Source organism: Hypanus sabinus, unplaced genomic scaffold (genome assembly GCF_030144855.1).
Source record: "Hypanus sabinus isolate sHypSab1 unplaced genomic scaffold, sHypSab1.hap1 scaffold_491, whole genome shotgun sequence".
Lineage (NCBI taxonomy): Eukaryota > Metazoa > Chordata > Chondrichthyes > Myliobatiformes > Dasyatidae > Hypanus > Hypanus sabinus.
In genome coordinates, this window is record NW_026781360.1 from 199,522 (window position 1) to 211,460 (window position 11,939).

Genomic DNA, 11,939 nt, shown 5'->3' on the forward strand with positions numbered 1-11,939 from the left:
GACTCTCATCATCAAATATACCTCCATGAATTTCCTGCATGATTTTCTCCATGCTGAAGAACTGTGGTTTTAACGTTCTTCAGAACTCCGGACTAAGGTTGGTAACTCTTTCTTCCCTGCTGTTTTGACCGTTTTGGGTCATTTTCTCTAATTTCAAAGGACTGTGCCTCACACAGCCGGGTTGTTGCAACGCGCCTCTAAACCCTGACACCAGACTAGCGAGTGAATCTTCGATGGAGCAGAGTCAGAAACCAAAGAGTTGCCAGCCTGAGTCAGGACTTTGGGACTCCAGAAACAAATGGTGCCTGCAGTTTACGATGAGTAGAAGGAAGCTGAATAACTCCAGGAGGATGTGGGTACAAATGAAAGATCAGAAACGTTTTGAATCGGTTTGATTGAAAAGGGGTGGTTAATTTCTGCAAAGTACTGGAGGAAATCAACAGATCAGGCCGCAAATCTGATGAACAATAAATAGACAGCGTTTAGGCCGACGGCCTTCAGCATGCCAGGACTGTGTATTCCTCTGCTTAGTTGCTGCGTGTGTGTGTGTATTTCCAGCAACTGCAGAATCTTCTGTGTTTCATATCAACATTTGTAATAGGTTTGTACTTTGGCATTAGATACACGAAGTGCCTGCTCATATGTAGTATATTGTTTATGGGAGCCGCCACAAAAAAAAAGCACTTAAGTATTGTCATGGAATCGGTGATGCAGAAACTTTCAATGGCACCGTGATTACCCATAAGTCCGTACGTTAAAAAAAATCGCATTCGGCGAAGGGCCGATTGAATTCGCAGGCGTCAGCATTGTTCACGTCCCCGGATATCACGCATGCGCGCAGTGCACAAACGGAATGATCAGCAGAAGGTAAGAAAGTTCACCATGTGAAGTTTGCAACACCAATTTCGGGAAATATCTCTGAGCTTCGGACACCGTGACCCGCAATCGGGGCACAGTCCTGCTCACTTAAATGTCTCTCAGCCCTACGATCCGTACACGGGCCCTGGGGAGATTCCGACTGATGAGGGAATGGGAACCGATGGATCTCTCAGACAGAGCTGAGCTCCAGCTATTAGGAACTCGGAGAAAGGGAACAAATTCTTTTACAGCAGCAGTTTAGAAAATCACCTTTGCTTTGTTTCCAATCATTAAAAAAAGGGAATTTGTGGAGAGAGCACAGTTTAAACGTGGTTGGATGGAGATCTCAGGGGTGTTGTGTGCCTTATAGTACTGTGAGTTACTCATAACAAACCATATACTGGAAGAATTGACCTTTTATTTAACAGCAACAAAACTACGTTTTACATTGCCATGCTTCTCGAGCAGTCTTCATTTCTGCGCATGCTCGGTACCATCGCGTTATGACACGTGATATCACCACGAGGGGTGAGTTTTTTTTACGCAGAGTGGCGAGTGTGTGGAATGGGCTGCTGGTGACTGTGATGGAGGCGGATAAAATAGGGTCTTTTGAGAGGCTCCTGGATAGATACTTGGCACGTAGAAAAATGGAGGGCTATGGGGAATACTAGGTAATTTCTAAAGTAAGTAATGTTCGGCACAGCATTGTACGCCGAAGGGCCTGTATTATGCTGTAGGTTTTCTGTTTTTTTTTCCTATGTTGGAGATCCAAGAAACGCAAATGCTGGAGGAACTCAACAATAATATTTTTTTCCATAGATGCTGCCAGGCCTGCTGAGTTCTTTCAGCATTTTGTGTCTGTTCCTTGTTCTACCACCTCTTGTTCTGGAATTTTCTACCAGTGACAACATGCTTCAGCCCATTCTCTCTGGTTCCATAATGATATCAAACAACTTTGCCCTCGGCAACAAGTAGCTTTCACATCATAAATGTGCCAGACTCCAGTAAGACAGACGTCTGCCCTTCCCTTCATGTTCATTGGGATTGCCATCATTGAGTTCACCACCATCAGTCACCTGAGGGAGGGTTCAGGGGGAATATTTATGTACAATACAGAAAGTGGAGTCACCTGTGTGTATTGTGATGACACAAAAGTTGCTGGAGAATTTGCAAGTGGAAATCTTTGGAAATGTGAATTTTTAAATCATCATTTAGCAAACAAATCAGATATGGATAGTATGAAAAAGCTCTGACGAGAACATCGTTCATTACCTGCTACAGCCATGGTACATAGGCTGTGTGAGAGTGCAGATGAACTCGATCAATCCCAGAGGAGATCAAAGTTCTTACTGACAGTGATTCGCTAGCTGTTCAAATGAATACCTCAAAATGTAGAATTCAGTGCACACAATATTGTTGTCACTGGGTCCCTCCAGTGTCCCTGATGCCCTCACTTACAAGATGTGCATCCAGCTGCAGCTTGTAACCCTGCACGTTAAGGAGCTGGAACTTGAAATGGATGAATTCCAGATCATCTGGCAGTCGGATGGGGTGATGGATATGACATGAAGAGATGCGAGTTCCACCTAGGGTGCAGGACACAGGAAACTGGGTGAGAGTCAGGAAGGTGAATGAGGTTAAATAGCCATCACAGAGTACTGTTGTGGCCATACCCCACAAGAATAGGTGGACCACTGTTGTGGGGGGGGGAATTACCTGATGGGGGAAAGTCAAAGGGGGTGCTAGGTGATTTGTTCGTTAGGAGAACAGAGCTAGAAGGGGACTAATATCCTAGTGGCTTGCTAGTGCTCCCCTGTGGGGTGAGCAGTTAAACTAAAGTTGCAGGGAGGATTGGAGCCAGAATGACAGAGCAGATAGTGGAGAGGGTGAATTGAATTGACTTTATTACAGACATCTTTAAAGAGTAGAGATCTTTAAGTTATGTCTCAGTCTAAATGTGCAATTTCTAGCAATTTATAATAATTAATATGTACAACAGGGCATCCAAGATAACAGAAATACAATTGTATCAGCATGAATGAATCAGTCTGGTGGCCTGGTGGAAGAGGCTGTCCCAGATCCTGGTGTCCTGGCTTTTATGCTGCGGTACTGTTTCCCGGATGGTAGCTGCTGCAACAGTCTGTGGTTGGGGTGACTGAGCTCCCCAATGATCCGGCAGGTCCTTTTTACACAATAATGTAAATATCCTCGATAGTGGGAAGATCACATATACAGCGGGGCTGGACTGTCCACACCACTCTCTGCAGAGTCCTGCAACTTGGGAAGTACAGTTCCCATACCAGGCAGTGATGCAGCCAGTCAGGATGTTCTCAAGTTGCCCCTGTAGAAAGTTCTTCGGATTTGGGGAACCATTCCAAACTTCTTCAAACATCTGAGGTGAAAGTGGTGCTGTTGTGCCTTTTTCACCAGACAGCCGGTATGTACAGACCAGGTGAGATCCTCGGTAATGTGTATGCTGAGGAACTGAAAGCTGTTCACCCTCTGAACAGCAGATCCATTGATGTCAGAAAGGTTTATCCTGTATCCATTCTTTCTGTCGTTCACAACCTGCTCCTTTGTTTTTGTGACAATGAGGGAGAGGTTGTTTTCTAGACACCAGAGAGATGCTGTTCAGACTGCAGACTGAGTCAGCAATTAAAAGGTTGGGCATGGTGATATGAATGTGCTGAGCTGTGTATATCACAATGCAAGAAGCATCGTAAGAAAGCCAGATTAACCCAGGGCATGGAATTATGATGTTATAGCCATTACAGGAAGTAGAGTACACACAACAATCTGAGGGATTTAGAGGAACAAATTTGTAGAGAGATCACAGACTATACCAAGAAACAAGAAACTATGTCAAGAAACAAAGGTTGAGATTGTAAGCGATTTTAACTTTCCATATATTGACTGGGACTCCCATACTGTAAAAGGACCAGATGGGGTAGAAATTGTCAAATGTGCCCTTAATCAGTACATAGAATTCCTGATGTAGAAGTGTGCAATAAGCTGTTAGGAAACGATCCAGGGCTAGTGAATGAAATTAGTGTATGGGAACACTTTGTATCCAGAGGTCATAATGCTATTATATTCCAAGTAAATATTGAAAAAGAGAGGTCTGGAACACAGGTTGAGATTCTAAGTTGGAGAAAGGTCAATTTTCATGGTATCAGAAAGGAATTGACAAGTGTGGTTTGGGACAAAATGTTTTTTGGCAAAGAAGTACTTAGTCAGTGGGATGCCTTCAGAAGTGAAATTTTAAGGGTGTGGTGTTTGTATGTGTCTGTCAAAATAAAAGTTGAGATGCAAATGATGCAGGGAACCTTGGTTTTCAAGAGGAATCGAGGCCCCATATATTGTGTTCCTCGAAGTGCCTCAGGCTGTTGGGTGCAACCAAGATGCATTAATGGCTACAATATCATCAGTCCATGCCATGAGCATATCTGACCCCTTTTTTAGTTGTCATCTATTGGCTTCTAAAAGCTTGCCAATAGTTTTTGCTCTTTTGTTTGCCCTCCCTTTGGCTTTTATGTTGGGTTTGGCTGGTCATTTCGCCACAGTTGTGTCCTCCTGCCTTTCCAATGCTTGCACTACTTTGGGATGTATCCATCACTCAGCTCCCAATGTGCTCCAGAAACTCCAGCCATTGCTGCTCCATTGTCACTGCTGCCAGTTTCCCTTCCAATCAAGTCTGGCCAGCCTCTCTGTCATTGAAACATGGAGAAGTTCAGTACAGAAACATGCCAATTGGCCCATCTTCTCAATGCTGGAAAGACATTCAAGCTGGGGAATGCAATGACCTGCACCGGGACCTCAGCACCGACCATCCAGATACCCATCCAAACGTCCCTTAAATGGTAAAATCGAGCGACCAAACATCACTTGTGCTGGCATCGTATTCCACACCCTCATGGCCAATAATTTGTTCCCCATAAATTTTCACCTCCCCACTTACCCATCACCTCTGGTTGTTGTCACACTTAAAATCAGTTGAAAAAGCCTGCTTGCATTTACCCATTCTATACCCTTATATTTTGTGTACACAGAAACATAGAAAACCTACAGCACAATACAGACCTTTTGGCTCAAACATATCCTTACCTTAGATCTGCCTAGGCTTACCCCTAGCCCTCTAACTTTCTAAACTCCATGCATCCATCCAGGAGTCTTTTAAGGACCCTTTCATTTCCGCCTCCACCACGGCCGCTGGCAGCCCATTCCATGCACTCACCATTCTCTGTGTGAAAAAAAAACTATCTTCTATACTTCAAACAAATCCTCAAAGCAATGTATTAGTTCCTTGTTTATGTTTGGAGCCTTTTTTACGTGTATAAGATGATGATGGGCAGTGATTGTGTGCATAGCCAGAGGATTTTTTGCAGGGCAGAAATAGCTAATATGGGGGGCCTACAGTCTTTTAAGGTGCTTGGAAATAGATACCGAGGGGATTTCAGGGGTAAGTTTATTTCCCAGAGAGTGCTGGATGTGCGTATTGCACTGCCAGCAGCCGTGTTTGAGGCAGATACAATAGGGTCTTTTAACAGCCTCTTAGATAGGTACTTAGACAAATAGAGGGCTGTGTGCTGGGGAAGTTCCAGGCAGTTTCTAGAGTAGGTTACATGGTCGGCACAGGACTGTGGGCCAAAGTGCCTGTAATGTGCTGTAGATATCACTGTTATATGTTAAGGAGCAAAACAACTTTGGTTAACTTTGCATTATTCAGGCTCCCGTTCCCCCTGCAACTTTTGATTAACCCCTCTACCCCCACCTCCCAGCATGCAGCTCTATCACCCCTTTGGCTTTCCTCTCCCTGATCAATAAAAAGGAGGTGCATACCAGGTACAGGCAGATTGGAGCAAATGGGGTACTTATGAAATACAGGAAATTCAAGTGAACACTTATGAAAGAAATAAAAGAAGGCATGAATTTGCCCCAGCAGACAAGGTGAAGGAGAATCCTCAGGGATTCTGCAGATGTGTTAAGAGTGAAAAGATTGCAAGAGATGAAATTAATCCTTTGCAAGATCAGAATGGTAATCCATATGAGGCGACAACATAGATGGGGGAGATTTTTTTTTTGTTTCCTCTTTATGCAGGAGATGGACACAGTCTGTAGAAGTGAAGCAATGCAGCATCAGATTCATAGACCCTGTACAGATTACAGAGGTGGAGGTGTTTTTACATTTGTGAGCTTGACAACAGTAGTGGAAAAGTTACTGGAATGTGTGTGCAGGAACCTGATATATAAGTATTTGGATAGATGTGGACTGATTAAGGATAGAAAGCATGGCTTTGTTCATGGTAGGTCATGTCTAACCAATCTTAAAGAGTCTCTCGAGGAAGTTATCAGGGAAGTGGATGAAGGCAAGGCAGTGGATGTTGTCTACATGGACTTTAGCAAGGCACTTGACAAAGTCTCATATGGGAGGTTGGTCAAGAAGGTTCAGTCACTCAGCATTCAAGATGAGACAGTAAATTGGATGAGACACTGTATTTGGGAGAAGCCACAGTGTGGTAGCAGATGGTTGCCTCTCTAACTGGAGGCCTGTGACTAGTGGTTGCCACAGGGATCAGTGCTGGATCTGTTGTTGTTTTGTCATCTATATCAGTAATCTGGGTGATTGTGTGGTTAACTGGATCAGCAAATTTGTGGGTAGCACCAAGATTGGTGGTCTAGTGGACAGCGAGGAGGACTATCATGGCTTGCAGTGAGATCTGGATCAGCGGGAAAAATGGTTTGAGAAATGGAAGGTAGAACATAAAGCAGAAACGTGTGAGGGGTTGCAGTTTGGTAGGACCTACCAGGGTGGGTCTTACACAGTGACTGGTCGGACATGGAGGAGTGTTGTAGAGTAAAGAAATCTGGACATACAGGTCTATATTTCACTGAAAGTGGTGTCACAGTTCGATAGGGACGGAAAGAGAGATTTTGACATATTGGCCTTCTTGAACCAAAGTTCTGAGTACAGGAGATGGATGTTACGTTGACTTTCTACAAGACATTGGTGAGGCCTAATTTGGAGTATTGAGTGCAGTTTTGGTCACCAACCTATAGGAAAGATGTAAAGACGTTGAAAGAGTTCAGAGAAAATTCATAAGGATGTTGCCAGGTCTGGAGGACTTGGGTTATAAGGAAAGATTGAACAGGTTCGGACTTTATTCCTTGGAATGTAGCAGATTGAGGGGAGATTTGATTGTGATAGAGAGGCATAGATAGTGTAAATGCAAGCTGGCTTTCTCCACTGAGATGGGGGTGGGACTACAACCAGAGGCCATGGGTTAAGGGTGAAAGGTGAAATGTTAAGGGAAACATGACGGGAATCTTCTTCACACAGATGGTCATCCGGGTGTGGAATGAGCAGCCAGCACAAGTGGTGCAAGCGAGCTCGATTTCAACATTAAGAGGTTCGTATAGGTACCTGGATGATAGGGGTATGGCACTGGGCAGTTTAAATAGATCACCACAAACCAGATGGCCCTAAGGGCCTGTTTCTGTGTTGTAATTTTCGATAACTGTGACAAGAACCTGAAATAATACAAAAATTTTTCTCTGTCCTTTTAACAGCTGTGCGGAGCAACAAATCACATCAACAGGATTTTTTTATATGGTGTTAAAACTGTGGCACTTTAAGTTAATAAGACATAAATGAAAATCCTAGCTGCATGTCAAGAAAGACAATTTGTGTGAGAGTGTTTCAGTTACTGTGGGGCCAGGCACCCATGCAGCTCAGCAGGAACAGGGAATAATACCAAGGAGAGAGTCAAACTGAGCCAGGGTACAAATTGGAGATGGCAGAAATGCCCCATTCTGATAGAGACAGGAAGAGCATCAGGGAATTGATGGTCATTCCAGATACCAGCACTCTGCCCAGTCAGGAGATGATTTCTCTCTCCAAGTTGGGTTGTACCTCACTGTAACAGTGTGATACCAGATCAAGCTTTGGCAGCTCAAGTAATCTCATCTGAAATGTTGTCCTACACCCATTGATGAATTATGTAAATGTTTTCACAGGTTACAAATGAGAAGGATTCTGTCGCCGGAAATCTCAAACGCGGCACCCCAGTTTTGCTGTCTCTGTCTAGATATTTAAGAAGTGTGGCAAGGGATTCAATCAGCCATCCTTCCTGCTCAGACTGTGGAGAGGGATCCAACTGGCGTACCCGTCATTTTAGACAGGAGAAAGGCCGGTTACCTGCTCAGACAGTGGGAGTGGATTCACTCGGTTATCACAATTGAAGGTACATCAGTCAAATTCACACTGGACAAGGCCAATCACCTGTTCTGTGTGTGAGAAAGGATTCAGTCAGTCTTCCCACCTGTGGACACACCAGTCAGAGGCTGGTCATCTGCTGAATTTGTGGGGAACGATTCACTTGGCCATCTGACATAATGGCTCACCTGCGAGTTCACACTGGAGAGCAGCCGTTCAGCTGCTTGGACTGTGGGAAGGGATTCACTTGCTCATCTAAATTAAACGTACATCAGGGAGTTCACACTGGGGAGAAGCCATTCACCTGCTCAGACTGTGGGAAGGGATTCACTCACTCTTCCACACTATGGAGACACCAGCGAGTTCACACTGGGGAGAAGCCATTTACCTGCTCAGTCTGTGGGAAGAGATTCACTCAGTCATCCATACTACAGATTCATCAGCGAATACACACTGGAGAGAGGCCGTTCACCTGCTCAGAGTGTGGGAAGGGATTCATTCGGTCACACCATCTGCAGAGACACCAGCAAGTTCACACTGGGGAGAAGCCATTCCTCTGCTCAGACTGTGGGAAGAGATTCACTGAGTCATCCACTCTATTGGTACATCAGCGTGTTCACACTGGGGAGAAGCTGATCACCTGCTCAGTCTGTGGGAAGGGATACACTCAGTCATCCCACCTACATAGACATCAGCGAGTTCACACTGGGGAGAAGCTGTTCCTCTGCTCAGACTGTGGGAAGAGATTCACTCAGTCATCCAACCTACAGAGTCACTTGCGAGTTCACACTGGGGAGAAGCCATTCACTTGCTCAGAATGTGGGAAGAGATTCACTCAGTCATCCACCCTACAGAGACATCAGCGAGTTCACACCGGGGAGAAGCCATTCACCTGCTCAATCTGTGGGAAGGGATTCACTCAGTCATCCAACCAACAATGTCATCAGCGAGTTCACACTGGGGAGAAGCCGTTCACCTGCTCAGAATGTGGGAAGCGATTCACTCGGTCATCCCAACTACTGGCACATCAGTCAGTTCACAATGGGGAGTTGCCATTGTTATGAATCCCTAGGTTTCATTTGCCATGGACTGACATTTTAAGAGAGAGGGATTAAGAAGTAAAATCAGTTGGACTTGCAGCTTGTTTACATCGCTCGCAGCTTGTTTAGTTTTAACCGAGGACACAGACAATCAGAGTCAGACGGAGATGAAGGAGGAAAAATGGAAGGATTGAAAACAGGGAACTGGTGGCCAAGGGTCACTGTTTGGAGCTTCCCTATGCCCACAAGGGTGGGTTAATTATCGATTCACTGTACATCGAATGTTTGTTTGTCACCTCGTTAGATCCATAGGAGTGAATCTGATTTAGAATATCCTGTGAAGACAACTGATGTGTTATCCCTTGCATGGCTGTGGTGAGGTAATTCACTTGAAGACAATATTCCTTGTGACAAGTCAATTTCGATGATAATTTGATGGATAAAATCTACAGTGACTGTTCTCTCGTTTTACCACCATGGAACCTGTGGAATTCGACAAAATTGCCTTCGCTCGACATTTAGCCTGGATTGCAAATATCTCTCTCTCATCACCTATTCCATGAATGAACTGAACTTTCATATTTTACCATCTGAAAACTGTAAGCATTGTTTCCCCTAAACACAATAGTTTTGGAGCAACATTTACACACGTATATACACATTACTCTGTTAACTTTTGTTTATCTTGCTCAAGTTTCTACATAGTAAAAAGAGGGGTTTTCACATCAAAGCCAGACCCCAGTGTGAACTCAATTGCTGCTGGTTTGTTTCTGAAGTGTTATGGTTCATAATAAAATTGGGGCCTGCATCTGAAATATGAACAAATTTGGGGTGTTTTTATTGATTAATTATTGATTTCATTGGGAAAATCCCTTTTGATTTATTTGTGTGTTGAAAATCAGCAGCGGACGCTGATAGGTTTGTGGAAGCGCCAACCTCTGAGGCATTGGAGGATGCCAGACGGATTGAGTTGTTGAGTATTGCTAAAATGTTAAAACTTGCCAAAGTGAAATCGACAATGAGGAGGGCACAGATGCAGAGAATTATAGCTGAACATGATGTATCTGAGGGTGTGTTTAAAGTGGAGGAATTGGAGGTGTTTCCTGAAAGTAAACCTCGTGAGCTTGAGCTCCCGTAGAAGTTTGAAAAATTAAAGATTGAAGCTACAGTAAGACAGAGGCAATTTGAGGGTAGAGAGGCAGAAAAACAGTGAGGAAGCAGAAAGATAGAGGCTGCTGGAACTGGAAAGGATAGAAAGATTGCAGGAAAGGTACTCTGGTGATAAGTTTGAGGCCAGTCGGGAAGTTAAATTGGTACCTGCGTTTGACGAGGTGGAGGTTAAATATTTTCAGCGTTTTGAGAAGGTTGCTCAGAGTTTAAAGTGGCCAAAAGAGGGTTGGCCTATTCTCATTTCATTCATTTTTCAATCTTTTTATTGATTTTCCAATAGAAAATACAAATCAGAGGAGATGTTAGCAAACAGATAACACAAATGACGTATAACAGCAAAAAAAAAGTATATATTGTGAAAATCAGATGTTTTTTTTTACTGTGTCATGTAACACCATGGTCCAAAAAAAACTTGTCTGATTTTTACTATGTACTGTGCCAGCAATTATGGTCAAAATGACAATAACAGTGACTTGACTTGACTTGAAGTAGAATGTTATGCTGTTATAAATATAATCAAGAAACCACAACTCCTCTTAACAAATCAAAAAATAAAATAGCCTTTTCTCTTACAAAGTGTAATTAAGGGGGAAGGCTCAGCAAGCCTATTCTGCATTGATTGTTGATGAAGCAGCTAATTATGACATAGTGAAACAGGCTGTGCTCAAAGCTTATGAGTTGGTCCCAGAAGCAGACAGGCAAAAGTTTAGAAATTTGAAGAAATCTGTGAACCGGACATATGGAATTTGCTTATGAGAAGTTTGTGTATATTACCCGCTGGTGCACATGTAAAAATATAAATGATGATTTTAACAGCTTGGAAGAGTTGGTTTTAATTGAAGAATTCAAAGGCTGCATCCCTGATGACATAAAGACGTATTCAGATGAAAAGGATGCTGCCACTTTGCAGGAGTCTGCTAGATTAGCAGATGAGTTTGCTTTAACCCACAAGGTCAAGTTTACCCAGAGTAAGAGCTTCCAAAAGAGTAGCAGGGATAACCAGGGTAAACCAGAAATTAAAGCTGGGACGAGTGACAAAAGTAAGGATGAAGGGAAACAGTTGAAGGAGAAATACTCTGGTCTCACTTGTTACTATTGTAAGAAAGCTGGTCATATGATGGCTAATTGTTCCATCCTGAAGAAGGAAAAGGAAAAGGAGTCAGTCCCAAATGCCTGTATTCAATATGATGAAGCACCCATAAACCCACAGGGTTCTGATCATTCTGTTGAGGCTCAGATAAGGACTGAGAGGTCTGACCGAGTTAAGAAGGTGTTCGAACATTTTATGTCAGATGGGTTTGTATTAGTAAAGGAAGGGTCGACCCCGGTACCAGTGAAAATTCTTCGAGTTACTGGGGCTTCTCAGCCACTTATATCAGACAATGCTCTAAAGTTTGGTGATAAGTCTAACACTGGAGAGGTAAATCTTATTAAAGGCTTTGGGGGCGGTGTGGTTTCTGTTCCATTGTACAAGGTAACTTTACAGTCAGGGTTGGTTTCGGGACCTGTTGAGATCGGATTGTGCTCCAGTTTACCGGTGGAAGATGTTACTTTGCTGTTAGGGAATGAACTGGCAGATGGTAAAGTTGTTCCTGCAGTGCAGTTGACAACTAACCAACCACTGAAGACCCACAGATGGATTTTAACATCTATCCTTC

The 11,939-nt window shown here is 43.6% G+C and overlaps 1 protein-coding gene across 1 annotated transcript; it reads left to right on the forward strand.

Moving 5' to 3' along the window:
* The first annotated feature begins 851 nt into the window (after nucleotides 1-851).
* On the forward strand, nucleotides 852-10,174 carry LOC132389179 (zinc finger protein 239-like). The gene is made up of 2 exons (XM_059961640.1): nucleotides 852-867; nucleotides 7,873-10,174. Exon 2 carries the CDS (start codon nucleotides 8,251-8,253, stop codon nucleotides 9,133-9,135), a length of 885 nt encoding a protein of 294 aa, XP_059817623.1. The 5' UTR covers nucleotides 852-867; nucleotides 7,873-8,250; the 3' UTR covers nucleotides 9,136-10,174.
* Nucleotides 10,175-11,939: the final 1,765 nt, after the last annotated feature.